Here is a 15,593-nt window from a genome sequence, read left to right as displayed (position 1 = left end):
CAGGATCGTGTCTAGATGTCTGTGCTTATGCCTTGGTCCAGGTACCCACCTCTGGCGAGCAGGCCTGGCAGGCCAGGTGCCCGCACCCTGTACTGATGTATCGTCAAGGCTTCTCATGGCCACCTTAAGAGGTCAAAACGGAGACTCCTAAGAGTGCATTCCCACCATGAAGCAGGTTAGAGAAGATGGGGGCAGAGGAAAGTCATCTTTGCATCTGGTTGAACAGAAGCAGTCCAAAACAGAGTCCAAAATAAAAACCCTAAGTTTTATTTGTTGAACATAATTTAAAACTAAAACGTAAAAGTGTCTCTTCCGCCATCACTAGAAATCCAGGTGGCAGCTGGAGGGAGGACTGGCCCTTGGCTCTGCTGAGGGCTCAAGGAAAACAAAAACCCCTGTGCAAGCCCTGGCCCTTCCTCCGAGTGCCCCCGGAATGCCCGCAGGCCGCAGCAGGCAGCCGGAGGCGGCAGAAAGAGAGCTCTGCCTGGGGAAGGCGCCTCTTGGCTTCTTTGGGAAGCTGATGGGAAGCCAGAGGTCAGAGCGTTGGAGGCCTGGCTTAAAGCCACCAGTCAGGCCAAGATGAAACATCTGCTCAAATCTCCCAGGCACCTGGCTGGGGGTGAGTGGGAGGAAGGAATGGAGAAAACTGATGCTAAACCACAAATTAGCACCCTGGGCCTTGGCCCTGAGATGGCCTCCACTGGCATAGGAGGGGGTGAGACTAAAAATAAATAAATAAAAGCGACACTGCTTCAAGGAGGGAGCATGACAGGCCCATGGAAGCACCCTTTGTCAGGCCTGAGCAGAGATGAGACAGGGCATGATGGCTTCAAAAAGCTCTCGTCTGGGGCCAATGGCATCCAAATGCAGACAGCCCAAGGGGGTGTGGGGGAGGGGCCATTTGTTGGCGGGACTACCATGGGGGTACTGGCTGAGTACGGGTGGGCTCACCAGGTGACCCCCATTTTTTGTTTTGTTTTGCTTTTTTGCATAACCACCACAGACCTAGAACTAGGAAGCCCAGGCTGCCCTCTACTGGTGATTTCTGGGAAAGACTACAATGCAGTGGTACCTGACCTGCAACTCAAAGAGGCCAAGAGAACCAGCTCCCAAAGAGCACCCAGAGCAGCTGTCCCTCCTCCAGCCAGGCCCCCCGGTGGAGGGCTGGCAGCATCCCCAGCGATCTGAGTGGGTTCTTCCATCTCTGTCTGGCTGCAGAGGGGCCCAGGACAATGAGGGCCTCTGGTGCTCACTTCAAAGGCATCGAGAAGAATTTGTTCCCAGACTTGCAGCGAATCTGCTCGGCGTACGCACGCAGCAGCATCTCAGAGTCTTCAAACTCATCCACGATTCCCTTAAAAGCAGGAGCCAGGAGAGGACAGTTGCGTTAAGAGGAATCAGGGACCCAGACGGCACTGCGAACAAAGCCAGCCTAGCGAAATCCTTCACGGATCAGGCTACCTTGTCTAATCAGCTCTGCTATTCTGTGAGGCCAGTGCTATCAGCCTCCCTTGGCAGACGAGGAAATGGATGCTCCGAGTCCTGGATCATAGAATCCAATAAAACCAGGCCTGGGACCTGGGTCTGCTAGAGCCGGAGCCCACAGCTCCTCGCCGCCTCCAGCGTGATCAGGCCAAGAACAGACGTGGCTACCTGATAATGGCCCAGGGGCTGTCTCCCGCCTGCATGTGTTTCCTTTGGCTCAAACAATATTTTCTTAAAAAATACATACTGGTGGCCAACATTTGAAAATAGGGTGATTACACATAAAAAAAAAAAAAAAATCTAGGTTTCTGGCCTTTCTTGAAAAACAAGTGCTTGCAACACAAGGTCCACATTCCTACACGGCAACTCCCCACCGTCTCCTTTCCGAGAGGTATCAGCTCCTCTGAGGGCACTGACGGGAAAGTGTAAGTTACCCCCTACTTATCACAAGATGAGAAAGGCTGTGAGGATGGACGTTCTGGACACCTGGCACGTTTCACTCATTTCCAGCCCCTGCCGGGCCCCTGTGAGCACCCGAGCCTTTGACCTCTGGGCGAGGGGCTGTGGACTTGAGGGGAAGTCGGCAGCGTCCTCTGAGATCAGTGTTTTCGGGCAGGGCGTCTCCAGTTTTAACGTGCACACAAATCCCCAGACATCTTGTTAACTTCTGACTCCTTAGGTCTGGGTTGGGGCGAGAGAGTGGATGTCGCTAATAAGCTCCCAGGTGGTGCCCTGCCGCTGGTCTGAGACTGCGCTGAGAGGAGCAGCAGGAGGTGTGGGTCTCTCTGGCCAGGCCAGTTATCTCCCAGGGATTCCGGTTTGTGGGCCTAATCCTCAGGGTTTGTCAGCCCCCTTCCCATCCCCCACCTTCCACAGCATTACTTCCGGAGTTCAGCACCTGCCCGGCTCTCGAGCCAGGAATTCACCTGTAGTTCCTGCAGGCACGGCCCTTCCATCTGGAGACGCGCGTCACCCACACACCAAGCCAGGCTGATGTGGAAGGAGGGGTCCTGCAGAGGAACAGCAGAGAGGCAGGTGGTCACCTGGATGCCGTGGCAGACGTCACAAGAGCTCCGCAACGAGAGTTGTCCCAGTATCCCTACTGGATCCCTGACCTGATCCATGGAGACTAGATCCTTGGTGTTGATCCCAAGTGCCTCCACGGATAGATACAATAGCCCTGGGCTGATCCTTGCTATGGACTGAATTGTGTGTTCCCCTCCCCCCATCCCAATTCATATATTAAAGTCTTAATCCCCAAGGTGATGGTATTTGGAGAAGGGGCCCTTGGGAGATAACTGGGTTTAGCTGAGGTCATGAAGGTGAAGCCCTCGTGAGGGGGTTAGTGCCCACGTAAGAGGCGGCAGATGGCTCCTCCCTCTCTCTTTCCATTGAATGAGGACACGATGGGAAGATGGCCATCAACAAGCCAAGAAAAGAGGCCTCACCAGAAACTGACCATGATGGCACCTTGGTTTCAGGCTTCTAGGCTCCAGAATTGGGAGAAAATAAAGTTCTATTGTTTAAGTCATCCAGTCTCTGGTATCTGGCTATGGCAGCCTGAGCTAAGACAGTCCTGTTCTCAGAGGCTCTCCTTTACATGTCATAACATTGAGTCCTTACATTTGGGACATGGAAGAGAACCTATGTCCCAGATTTAATGTTTTCTGATGTGAAACATTTCAATAGATGACATACTTTTTAAGGTGAACAAAACCTGAAATATCTAAAATTATGATTAAACTGTAAATTATCTCCATTCAAATTCATACTTCTATATCACAGCATGACTTTAAAAGAATATATCAAGCAAAACCACCGGCCCTTTAAAGCCATAACATTCGACTTGGGTAGGTTCAAGTTCCCCTGGAGGGCACGGGGTAAGGCACAGGAAGGGATGTGAAGCTTCGACTCTATCTGGAGTGTGATGTGACTAAAAAATACTAGCGAAAGCTACTTCTTAAAAAATATAAAGATAAGCATGGATACATCAGAATCGAAGGCATAGATCTCGTCGAGCATACTGAAGAGATAACAGAAGATTTGTAAGAAATGCTGGACTTTGGCTGGGCAGTATCTGACCCAACATCAGACCCTCAACTCCCCAGGGTGTGGGTCATCTGAGGGCCAGCCGAATGGACGCTTCCCCTGGGAAAGTTCTGGAGGGCTCTGCAAGGGTTTCTTTAAGGCTGGTTTTATTGCCATTAGAGATGGGTTGGTGGAGAGGAAAAATGACGCCCGTTGATTACCTGGTAGAAAGTGCTGAGGTCAAACTCCTCCATGACCCTGTCTACCTCTGCAACCAGGTCCAGGAAGTGGGCGTGCCCTGAGGTGACCTCGAGCCCAACAAAGGTCCTGGGGGGAGACAGCAGTGGAGACAACACCGGTGTGAGACACGGCTGCTGAGAATGTAAACCAGCCGTGAGGAGGGCAGAGGATGCAACAGAAGGAAGCCGGGAGGTCTGGGTCATGAACTCAGTTTACTGCCCTGCTCTCCCAGCTGGCTCTCTCATCCTCCCCTAGCTCTAACCGCACACCTCCCCTCTTTCCCTAGGGTCTAAGATCCCCTGAAGGACCATCTTCATCTGCTGCTGCCAAGTCTACGGACCCGAAGCTTCTGTGGCCAGGCTCACCATCATTGCTCCCAGGTGGGTCCTTCTCCAGGGCTTCCCTCTCTGGCACTGACTCCCTCCCAGTAGCACACTCTCATCTTTATCCTCTTATTTATTTTTGGCCCCGCAGCACAGCATATGGGATCTTAGTTCCCCCCACTGGAGATCAAACACATGCCTCATGCAGTGGAAATTCAGTGTCTTAACCACTGGATTCTCTCATCCTTAAAACCCCTCCTTTGAACCTGAGTTCTCAGCCAGTCTCCATTTCATCCTCAGTCAGACTTGATGTTCAGATGCTCTGTCGCCCTCCGCTGTCTCTCCCGCCCCGCCATCTTCAGCCAGCTCACATCAAAGCTGCCACCCACCTCCGGGTTACTGCACTTGATGGACACTTCTCCGGCCTCACCTTGGCCTCTCAGCAGGGTCTGACACAGCTGGTTCCTCTCTCCCTGAAACCCATTTTTTTCCTCTTGGCTCCAAGAGACCACCCACTATACAGTCCCGGTGTGACCCTGCCTCTGGCCTCCGGTTCAGTCTCCTCTGCTGCCCTCTGTTCTTTCCAGCCTCTAAATGGTCAAGGGTTGCAGAGCCCAGCCCTCAGGCCTTTGATCTGCTCCGTGTGCCCCTGGCCCCCACCCCAGCCCTGGTTTCAGTATCACACAGCCCGATGGCTCCCACATTTCCATCTCTGGCTGGCACCTCTCCTGTCTGCTTCACTGTGTATGTACCTCTTCCACCCATGGGTACCCGGGGATATCATCAGTGGCAATGTTTACTGGGAACAAAGCAAAACGGATTTTCCTCCCACAGGTGTTTCCAAACTCGGGAAGTGGGACCATTTATTTACCCAGCTGTTCAAACCCCAAGTCCAGGCATCTACTTTGGTTCTTCCCCTTACTGTGCATAGATCGGACTCACTGATGATTCTGGTTGATTCTACCTGCAGTGTATCAGGAATACGTCTGCTTCTTGGCCCTTGCACTGCCATCACCCTGAGTTAGGACACCTTGGCACCTCACCTGGATGGTGACACCTGTCTTCTCTCTCTCTCCCTGCATCCAACCTCCTCTACATCTTGTCTCCATGTGGGAGCCACAGACACGATTGGGCCAGACTGACAGTTACCAACGTAAGTTGGATCACGTCTCTGTGCAGATCCCTCCAGTGGCTTCCGTGACCCTGAAAACTCCTGACCCTGACCTTGAAGGCCCGGTAGGAGCTAACCCGGACTGACTCATCTCTTCTCGCTCTCCCACTTGCTCCCCGGGTTCCGCTTCATTGGCCTCCTCAAACAAGCCAGGCTCCTTCCTCCTTAGACCACCTCCTCGGCTGTGTCCTCTGCTTGGAGGCTCTCTCAGTAGCGCTTCCCAAGGCTCATTACTTTTCATCCTTAGGTCACTGGCAAATGCCAGCTCCCTAGGGCTGTCCTTGGCTGCATGATCCAGACTCATATCACAGTAGTTTCTAAGAGGCTCATTTCCTTGTTTATCTCCCCCTGCAGAATGTGAGACCCCAAAGAGCAAGGACTGTGCTGACCTTTTCATTGCTGACCTGCAGTGTACAGCAAGTCTCTGGCACCAGGACGTGCTGAACCAATTTTGCAGAATGAAGGAATGAGCTGTCCTCTCAGAGGTGCTGAGAGCAGAAGGCAACTCAGTGAGTGGATCTGACAAGGAGGTTTGCTTGGAAGCCTTGTTAATAACAATTTTTTTTGTTCATCTCATCCTTGAATGCTTTTATAAAACTCGTTCAGTTCATTTGAGCCTCACAACTGCCCACTGATAGATGTGTCAGGGCATGCCTGTGACAGCTTGGAAATGGCAGGTCACAGAGGTTGAAGGTATGAGCTCAACGTTAAATTGGAGACAGCTGGGCAGGCACCCAGGGTTTTTTTGTCTCAGGCTTTCCCCACTAAACCAAGATGTTATTCTCTACCTCTGCTCCTCCTCTTATGCTCCTGGAGTTATTTTTCTTAATGAAAGGTTCAGATTTGGGGACAACTGCCTTGGTAGTCATAGAGCTGGTTAAAACACAAACAAACCAAAAAATGAGACAGACAAGGCCCCCTCAAGTCTTTACTGCAAAGAATCCTCTTCTGGGAACAACTGGGGGCAGAGCAGGGAGACCCACCTGGTTTTCTCTTGATTGGTGTAAATCTTTACCTGGTCGGCGGTAAAGCAGAATCTGAAATACAGAAGAACCACATTTCAGGGAAAATGATAAGAAAAATATTTTTAGAGAAAACAGCTTATATTAAAAAAAACATCACTTTGAAACTATAGTTAACTCATTTCACATGTAGTATTGTCGCCCTGTTATACAGGTGGTAAACTCAACCCTAGAATACAAGAGCTTAAATAATCGCTGAGTCCAGGTAACCCATAGCTTCATTCAGATGCTAGTAAAAATTTTACTTTATTAAGAACAGTTGATTTTGATAAGCAATTTGAGACTATCTCAGCTTTACTGATGGGAACTGAGAAAGACATCATCAGGTTGGTGTTAATAGATGATTTAAGGGCCAATTTTTTCCTTGTAGGTTAAAAAAAAAAGACAATTCTGACCCCGGCTAAGCAACAACATGGGGCTTCCCACGTAGCTCAGATGGTAAAGAAGCTGCCTGTAATGCGGGAAACCTGGGTTAGATTCCTGGGTTGGGACGATCCCCTGGAGAAGGGATAGGCTACCCACTCCAGTATTCTTGGGCTTCCCTGGTTGCTTAGATGGTAAAGAATCCGCCTGCAACTTGGAGGACCCGGCTTTGACTCCTGGGTCGGAAAATCCCCTGGAGAAAGGAATGGCAACACACTCCAATATTCTTGCCTGGAAAATTCCATGGACAGAGGAGCCTAGCAGGCTATAGTCTGTGGGGTCGAAAAGAGTTGACCACAACTGAGTGACTAACACTTTTCATTTACTTTATTTTATAACAGAACCCACGCTATCTGTATCTGCTCTGAATCAGCAGACACATATGGTGCTGATTCTCCCGTAGCCAGGATTCACAGGGCCAGGAATCAAGGGGTGGAAATGGGAGTGGAACCACTAATATGAGTGATCTATTAGCAAAATGTTTACTTTCTGTTCCCACAACTTCATGCTCTGGTAGCCCAGAGGTCTTAGTTCCAGAGGGAGGAATACTTCCCACAGGAGACATAGTGCTTTCATTGAACTGGAAGTTGAGACTTGCCACCTTGGTGGTCCAGTGGCTAAGACTTCACACTCCCAATGCAGGGGGCCAGGGTTTGATCCCTGGTTGGGGAACTAATCCTACATGCTGCAACAAAGACACGGTACAGCCAAATAAATAATATTAAAAAAAAAAAAAGACTTGCCACTTTGGGCTCCTGTACCTTTGAATCAACAAAGAGTTCCAGTGTTGGCTGGGGTCCTTGATCCTGACTACCAAGGGGAAATTGGACTAGAACTCCATGATGGAGATAAGGGAAAGGGTGCCTGGGATACAGGAGACCTGCTGTTAGATCTTTTAGTATTAACCATGCCCACTGACTCAGGCCAGCGGAAAAGTACACCAAGCAACCCAGGCAGGACTAGTAATGGGCCAGATCCTTCAGGAATAAAGGTTTGGGTCACTACCCCAGGTAAAGAACCATAACCACTTGAGGTGCTTGCCAAAGGCAAAGGGAATAGAGAGCTAGGAAGTGGAAGGTAGCTGTAAATATCAGCTATGACCATGTGACCAGTTACAGAAATGAGGACTGTAATCATCATGAGAATTTCCTTATTTTATGAATACATCTGTGAGTATAAATACAGGACACCTAGGGGACACTGTGAGTTTGGATCTAGAACACGGCAATAAAGTGAATACTGCAATAAAGTGTGGAGAAGGCAACCCACTCCAGTACTCTTGCCTGGAAAATCCCATGGATGGAGGAGCCTGGTAGGCTGCAGTCCATGGGGTCAAGAGTCGGGCACGACTGAGTGACTTCACTTTCACTTTTCACTTTCACACACTGGAGAAAGAAATGGCAACCCACTCCAGTATTCTTGCCTGGAGAATCCCAGGGACACAGGAGCCTAGTGGGCTGCCATCTGTGGGGTCACACAGAGTCGGGCACAACTGAAGCAACTTAGCAGCAGCAGCAGCAGCAATAAAGTGAGTCACAGTTTTTTGGCTTCTCAGTGCATATAAGAGTTATGTTTATACTACACTGCAGTCAACTAAGCATGCAAAGGCATTATGTCTAAAGAAACAATCTACATTATTTTTAAAATACTTTATTACTAAAACCTGCTAACCATCATTTGTGCGTTCAGTGAGTCATAATCTCTTTGCTAGTGGAGGGTCTTGGCTCAGTGTAGATGGCTGCTGACTGGTCAAGGTGGTGGTTGCTGAAGACTGGGGTGGTGATGGCAATTTATTAGAATAAGACAATAAGGCAAATGATGAAGTTTGCTCCATCAACCTTCTTTTCCTTCCATTAACAATTACTCCATAGCATGCAATGCAATGCTGTTTCGTGGCACTTGATCCACAGGAGAGCTTCTTTCAAAATTGGAATCAATCCTCTCAAACCCTGCCACTGCTTTATCAACTAAGTTTATGTAATATTCTAAATCCTTGGTCGTCATTTCAACTATCTTCATGGCATCTTATTCTGTCTCAAGAAGCCACGTTCTCTGCTCAGTCATAAGAAGCAACTCCTCAGCCATTAAAGTTTTATCATGAGATGGCAGCAACTCACTCCCATTGTGAGGCTTCACTTCTAATTCTAGCTGTCTTGTTTCTTCCATCACATCTGCAGTTACTTCCTCCACTGAAGTCTTGCCCCCTTCAAAGTCACCCATGAGGACTAGAATCAACTTCTTCCAAACTCCCGTGTATGGTGGTATTTTGACCTTTTCCCATGAATCACAAATGTTCTTAATGGCATCTAGAATGGTGAATCCTTTCCAGAGATTTTCAATTGACTTTGCCCAGATCCATCAGCGGAATTATTACCTTTGGCAGCTATAACCTAAATGAAACATATTTCTTAAGTAAGACTTGAGGGTTGAAATTTAGCCCTTGATCCACGGACTGCAGAATGGATGTTGTGTTAGCAACAGAGAAACGACACTGACCTCATCTGTCCATCTCCATCAGAGCTCTTGGGTCTCCTGGTGCATTGTCACTGAGCAGTAATATTTGGATAGGAATCTTTCTTCTGAGCTGAATGTCTCAATAGTGGGCTTGAAATATTCAGTAAACCAGGCTGTCAACAGACGTGCTGTCATCCAGGCTTTGTTGTTACATTAATAGAGCATCAGCAGAGTAGATTTAGAATAATTCTTAAGGGCCCTAGGATTTTTGAAATAGCAAATGAGCATTGGATTAAACTTAAAATCAGCAGCTGTATTAGCCCCTAACGAGAGAGTCAGCCTGTTCTATGAAGCTGTGAAGCTAAGCCCTGACACCCCCTTTCAGGCTATGAAAATCCTAGCTGGCATCTTCTTCCAATAGAAGGCTGTTTCAGCTACACTGAAAAATCTGTTGCTTGGTGTGGCCACCTTCATTAATGATCTTAGCTAGTTCTTCTGGGTAATTTTCGGCAGCATCTACATCAGCACTTGCATCTTCATCTCACATTTTCATGTTATGGAGACAGCTTCTTACCTTAAACTTCACGAACCGACCTCTGCCAGCTTCAAACTTTTATGCAGCTTCCTCCCCTCTCAGCCTTCACAGAATTTAAGAGTTAGGGCCTTGCTCTGACTCAGGCTTTGGCTGAAGGGAATGCTGTGGCCGGTTTCATCATCTGTCCAGACCACTAAAACTTTCTCCAGGCTCTTTTGCTTTACCATTCCTGCATTCGCTGGAGGAGCACTTCTGATTTCCTTCAAGAACTTTCCCTTTTCAGTCACAACTTGGCTAACAGGGACAAGAGGCCTAGCTTCCAGTTTCCTTCCACTTTTGACATGCCTTCCTCACTTAATCATTTTTGGCTTTTGATGTGAAGTGAGAGACGTGTGACCCTTCCTTTCACTTGAACACTTAAGAGGCTAGTGTAGGGTTATTAATTTCAATACTGTTGTATCTCAGGGAATAGGGAGGCCCAAGGGGAGGGAGAGAGATGCGGGGGAATGGCTGGTCGGTGGAACGGTCAGAACATTCACATTTATCAATTGTCTGCCCTCTTATATGGGTGTGGCTCCTGGCACCCCAAAACAATTACAATAATAACGTCAAATATCACTATGACAAATATAAGGATAATGAGAAAGTTTGAAATATTGCTAGAATTACCGAAATATGACAGACACAAGAGCAAATGCTGGAACATGATGCTGACAGACTTGCTCAATGCAGGGTTGCCACAAACCTTCAGTTTATTAAAAAATGCTGTATCGTGAAACATAATAAAACAAGATTTGCCTGTACATATATTAAGCAAATATCTTTGTTTTCTTCTCTTACTCCCTTATCACATAATATAGGATGGAATGACTTTATTTTAGCACTTAAGTGTTGTTAATTGGTATTCAAGTTATGGGCTCTAGGTGGCTCAGAGGTAAAATAGTCCACCTGCCAATGCAGGAGACATGGGTTTGATCCCTGGGTTGGGAAGATCCCCTGGAGGAGGAAATGGCAACCCATTCCAGTATTCTTGCCTGGGAAATGCCATGGAGAGAGGAGCCTGGCAGGCTACAGTCCATGGAGTCACAAAGAGTTGGACATGACTGAGCACGCATTCACACATTCAAGTTAGGGGTGATTAGAAGAGCAAAAACATTGCTCAAGAACCTTACCCCCCCATTCTGGGAAAAGGATTAGTGCATTTTCAGAAGCACAAATGGATGTTGTATCATGTTAGGCAGAGTTATAGTTGTTGTAGTCTTAATTTAGAGATTAAGTGTGGTTTAAGAAGATGCATGTAAGTGTCAAGTCGAGAAGGGATAGACTGGTGATGCTTAATTTTATGTGTTAACCTGACTGATCTAAGGGATGTCCAGAGAGCTGGTAAGCCATTATCTTGGGGTTTGTCTGTGAGGGTATTTCTGGAAAGATTAACATTTGAACTGATGAACTGGGTAAAGCAAACGGCCTTCCTCAATGGGTGGGTATTATCCAACATGCTGAGGGCCTGAACAGAATAGAAAGGCCGAGGAAGGACAAACTCCCCTTCCCTACATGAGTTGAGACATCCATCTTCTCCTACCCTCTGACATCAGCACTCCTGGGTTTCAGGCTTTCAGGCTCATATCAGGACTTACATCACCAGTCCCCTGTTATTTTAGGACTTTGAAATCAAGCTGAATTACACAACCAGCTCTCCTGGTTCTCTCCTTGTAGACGGCAGATGGTGGACTTCTTGGCCTCCATAAATGCATAAGCCAACACCTATAATAAATCTCTTATCTATATACATCTTACGGGTTCTGTTTCATACATCAAAGTCACACGGGATGACATGTACAGGGCACAGCTCTGGGAGATACTCAGTGTGCTAGCCTTTAGGTCTGGCCTGCTTGCTGGGGTAACACCATCCCACAGGTCCATCCCAATGGGAACTTGGAGGGGAAGGAGAGGAGAGGCAGACAGAGCACGAGACACTCACCTCTGGAAGGAGGCCACTCGGTCTTTCAGAGCCTGCACGAAGGGGAGGATCCAGTGGTGGCGCAGAACCACGCTCTGGGACAGGCTGAGGTGGAAGGCTTCCATCCTCACCAGCCGGGGGACGTATGTCTGCGCGTGGCACAGCAGTGCGTCAAGCAGGTCCAGGAACTCCTCCCGGGCTTCGTCTGGAGGGGAAGAGTGGAGAGGGTGGGCCATTCTCTTAGCAGGATGGCCACATGATGGCCAGGAGCAGAGAAAGGCTTTTGTTACTTTAGGTTTTAGGAGAAAGTTACTTTGAGAGCAGCCAACATCTTGTTGTTTAGTCGCTAAGTCGTGTTTGACTCTTTTCGACCCCACGGACTGTAGCCTGCCAGGCTCCTCTGTCTGTGGAATTTTCCAGGCAAGACTACTGGAGCAGGTTGCCATTTCCTTCTCCAGGGGATCTTCCTGACCCAGGGATCCAACCTGCGTCTCGTGCACTGGCAGGTGGATTCTTTACCACTGAGCCACCTGGGAAGCCCAGCCAATGTCTATGTATTCTAATCATATTTTAATATATATTTATGGTTATAGAATACACATATAGCTTGCTCCTTGGAAGAAAAGTTACGACCAACCTAGACAGCATATTAAAAAGCAGAGACATTACTTTGCCAACAAAGGTCCGTCTAGTCAAAGCTATAGTTTTTCCAGTGGTCATGTATGGATGTGAGACTTGGACTATAAAGAAAGCTGAGTGCTGAAGAATTGATGCTTTTGAACTGTGGTGTTGGAGAAGACTCTTGAGAGTCTCTTGGACTGCAAGGAAATCCAACCAGTCCATCCTAAAGGAAATCAACCCTGAATATTCATTGGAAGGCCTAATGTGGAAGCTGAAACTCCAATACTTTGGCTACCTGTTGCAAAGAACTGACTCATTTGAAAATACCCTGATGCTGGCAGAGATTGAAGGCAGGAGGAGAAAGGGACAAAAGAAGATGAGATGGTTGGATGGCATCATTGACTCAATGGACATGAGTTTGAGTAAGCTCCAGGAATTGGCAATGGATAGGGAGGCCCGGTGTGCTGCAGTCCATGTGGTTGCAAAGAGGTGGACACGACTGAGCAACTGAACTGAACTGACACATATACATACATATGCTTTTTGAAAAGAATTAGAGTAAAAAGAGAAATATGTAACAGAGAAAGCAGGGGTCCTCAAAGTCCACATCTAAAGTAGGGATATCCAAACTACCGTGATCACACATGCCATTAGTTAACGAGCTTGCACACATACCTACATCAATGTACATTTATTAATAAATTACAAACATGCGCTCCACTGCAAAACTATGTTACAAAATGTACGCTCTGAAGAGTAGAAACTTAAAAAGATGAGATAAAGAGAAATACATTAACAAGTCTTAATGCTTTTCTTTCTAAGAGGTCACCTTGATTTCTCCCTCAGGGCACATACCCCACTTTCAAGACCACTGCTACCTACTAAGTCACTTCAGTCGTGTCTGACTCTGTGCGACCCCATAGACGGCAGCCCACCAGGCTCCCCTGTCCCTGGGACTCTCCAGACAAGAACACTGGAGTGGGTTGCCATTTCCTTCTCCAATGCATGGAAGTGAAAAGTGAAAGTGAAGTCGCTTAGTTGTGTCTGACTCTTAGCAACCCCATGGACTGCAGCCTACCAGGCTCCTCTGTCCATGGGATTTTCCAGGCAAGAGTACTGGAGTGGGGTGCCATTGCCTTCTCCACAAGGATGGGTTACGGTGGAGCCATAATCATGAGCTTGCCTTCTGTAATGAGAGGAAGGCTGTCCAACATGTAGTGTCATATGGAGAAAGCTCAGGGAAGAACTGCATGCCCTCATCTTTTCTAACAAATAAAATATATACATTGGCACAGCACTGAAAAAAGCTGGGGAAATAAGCATCTGAGAAGTCTAGCAACTTAACTAAGGGCACCCAGAGTAGTGGGTAGTGGAGTGAGGTCAGACTCTGAAGCCTGGGCTTTTTCTGCCTGCCACTCACTCATCAGGGCTAGGGTGGGGTGGGACTTGAAGCCAGAGCTTGCCCTCTCCCTGCTGAGTTGATCTCTTTCTCACTATCAGTGTCAGAACTTGAGGTTTCTGGCTTCCTCCTGGTTGGGGCCAGCTTCCTCCCATAAGAGGCACCTTGTCGGTGTCAGCCACATGTCTCTCAGGCATTACTTACAAGGTACATAGACGTGGGTGGCCCAGTTGCCACGCTCATGGGGAAAGGTGCGCACCCGGCCCCCGTGTTTCGCACTATCATCCACAGGCCCGTCCTCAGTGCCGGGGAACATGTGCAGCACACTGTCGGGTACTGGCAACCTCTGGCCGGGAAGGGGGCTCTGGCCCCTGCAAGAGGAAAGAAGAAAAGAAGCCCAGTTAGCTTCCTACTTTCTCTGTCTGTACATGTGAGGAAAGTTGTAACCCCTTGTACAGGGTGACTCTGCATGTCTATTTCTCACCAAGTGCCATTAGATAACCACAAAGCTCTTTCCCCAACACTCTTTCATTGGTGTCTCCCAGGTTTTTCCAGTAGTCATGTACAGATGTGAGAGTTGGACGTTAAAGAAGGCTGAGTGCCGAAGAATTGATGCTTTCAAACTGTGGTGCTGGAGAAGACTCTTGAAAGTCTCCTGGACTGCAAGGAGATAAAACCAGCCAATCCTAAAGGAAATCAACCCTGAATATTCATTGGAAGGACTAATGCTGAAGCTAAAGTTCCAATACTATGGCCACCTGATGTGAAGAGCTGATTCACTGAAAAAGACCCTGATGCTGGGAAAGATTGAGGGTGGGAGGAGAAGGGGATGACAGAGGATGAGTTGGTTGGATGGCATCACCGACTCAATGGACATGAGTTTGAGCGAGCTTGGGGAGATGGTGAAGGACAGGGAAGCCTGGGGGGCTGCAGTCCATGGGGTTGCAAAGCATGGGACACAACTCAGTGAACAACTCCTGGAAGCAGACTTTCTAGGAACCTGGACCCCATGGGAAACAAAGGAGCAGGTGGCGATATGTGGAGGGATTGGGGGCAGGAGGAGAAGGGGACGACAGAGGATGAGATGGCTGGATGGCATCACCGACTCAATGGACATGAGTTTGGGTAAATCCCGAGAGTTGGTGATGGATAGGGAGGCCTGGCATGCTGCGATTCATGGGGTTGCAAAGAGTCAGACACGACTGAGCAAGTGAGCTGAACTGAACTGGACAGGCCTGAGCCAGAGTGACACTTCCTAGCTCTGTGGTCTTAGGCAAGTAATATGCTCTCTGTGGACCTCCCGTTTCCTCATCCATAAAGTGGGATGAACGAAAGTGCTGCTTGAAAAGCACTCAGCAGGTACCAGGCCTGGCAATTAACAACCGAAGCTCCTCCACAAAGTAGGAGACTTCCTACTTTGCTCACTGCTGAGTCCCCAGTTCCCAGCCTGGCGCAGAGCGAGTACTTCATGAATATTTATTAGATTAAAGAAAACACTTTCCAAATGAGGAAACAGACCTATGGTGGTACAGTGGTGCGTGCCAGGAGACAGAGTGGGCCGGCGCCCGAGGCTGGACCCAAACCTACCCCGTTTCCTGCCTCCTAACCTTGACCCAGCCAGGTGGGGGCACACCGAGGCTCTGTCTGGTCCTCCTTCCCCCCACTCCGTGCCCCTTTTCTTTCCCTCGCGAGCAGCCCCGGACCCTCTCCAATCACCCTTCCCCAGAAAGACTTCCTCGCTCCTCACCGACTGCGGCCTTCAGCCCCCAGCCGAACCCGGGCCCCGGCCTCGGCCTCATCTTCGGAGCCGCTGCTGCTGTAGCCCACGAGGGGCGCCGCACTCATGAGGCACCCCCACACCCACCTTCACGACCGCACAGAGAGTCGGCAGGCAATCTCACCCCACCCGGAATTCCTCTGTGCCGGAAGTGC

At 48.7% G+C, this 15,593-nt stretch overlaps 1 protein-coding gene and 2 long non-coding RNA genes across 14 annotated transcripts in view; 2 read left to right on the top strand and 1 right to left on the bottom strand.

Annotated features, from left to right (window-relative positions):
- LOC129630960 (uncharacterized) overlaps nucleotides 1-1,188 on the top strand; it is a 1,676-nt gene extending 488 nt beyond the window's left edge. For both annotated transcript variants that reach the window (XR_008703831.1, XR_008703832.1), the window contains exons 2-3: nucleotides 42-175; nucleotides 1,004-1,188. This is a non-coding gene — a long non-coding RNA (uncharacterized LOC129630960). The remainder of the gene's footprint in view (nucleotides 1-41; nucleotides 176-1,003) is intronic.
- The window catches only part of LOC129630959 (uncharacterized), an 18,823-nt gene extending 12,952 nt beyond the window's left edge, over nucleotides 1-5,871 (top strand). For 5 of the 10 annotated variants that reach the window (XR_008703823.1, XR_008703824.1, XR_008703822.1 and 2 more), the window contains 3 exons: nucleotides 3,792-3,945; nucleotides 4,040-4,133; nucleotides 5,602-5,871. This is a non-coding gene — a long non-coding RNA (uncharacterized LOC129630959). Of the gene's footprint in view, nucleotides 1-2,243; nucleotides 2,259-2,287; nucleotides 2,303-3,320; nucleotides 3,336-3,404; nucleotides 3,531-3,791; nucleotides 3,946-4,039; nucleotides 4,134-5,046; nucleotides 5,230-5,601 lie in introns of those variants that run through there. The other 5 variants (XR_008703821.1, XR_008703829.1, XR_008703828.1 and 2 more) reach the window with 5 other exon arrangements.
- Nucleotides 245-15,593, bottom strand: USB1 (U6 snRNA biogenesis phosphodiesterase 1). 2 transcript variants are annotated; one of them, XM_055551595.1, is made up of 7 exons: nucleotides 15,409-15,593; nucleotides 13,866-14,032; nucleotides 11,663-11,846; nucleotides 6,231-6,284; nucleotides 3,735-3,840; nucleotides 2,412-2,495; nucleotides 245-1,354 (listed from the first exon to the last, which is right to left on the bottom strand). In XM_055551595.1, the coding sequence occupies exons 1-7, from the start codon at nucleotides 15,504-15,506 to the stop codon at nucleotides 1,250-1,252; spliced, it is 798 nt and encodes a 265-aa protein (XP_055407570.1). In that variant the 5' UTR covers nucleotides 15,507-15,593; the 3' UTR covers nucleotides 245-1,249. The 2 variants fall into 2 exon arrangements, with proteins under 2 accessions (XP_055407570.1, XP_055407571.1); XM_055551596.1 differs by having other exon boundaries at nucleotides 15,526-15,546.

The sequence above is a fragment of the Bubalus kerabau genome, chromosome 17 (genome assembly GCF_029407905.1).
Source record: "Bubalus kerabau isolate K-KA32 ecotype Philippines breed swamp buffalo chromosome 17, PCC_UOA_SB_1v2, whole genome shotgun sequence".
NCBI classification, from domain to species: Eukaryota; Metazoa; Chordata; class Mammalia; order Artiodactyla; family Bovidae; genus Bubalus; species Bubalus kerabau.
Note: the sequence above shows the minus strand (reverse complement) of the source record. Positions and strands in the feature narration are given on the sequence as shown.

What these genes read in the sequence shown, in the direction of transcription:
- USB1 (XM_055551595.1), bottom strand. Translation starts at nt 15,506, where the DNA reads ATGAGTGCGGCGCCCCTCGTGGGCTACAGCAGCAGCGGCTCCGAAGAT. An exon ending in GGGGCTGAAGGCCGCAGTCG is followed by an intron (nt 14,033 to 15,408) that starts GTGAGGAGCGAG and finishes TTCCTCTTGCAG; the next exon opens with GGGCCAGAGCCCCCTTCCCG. An exon ending in CGTGCCTGCAGGAACTACAG is followed by an intron (nt 1,355 to 2,411) that starts GTGAATTCCTGG and finishes CCTGCTTTTAAG; the next exon opens with GGAATCGTGGATGAGTTTGA.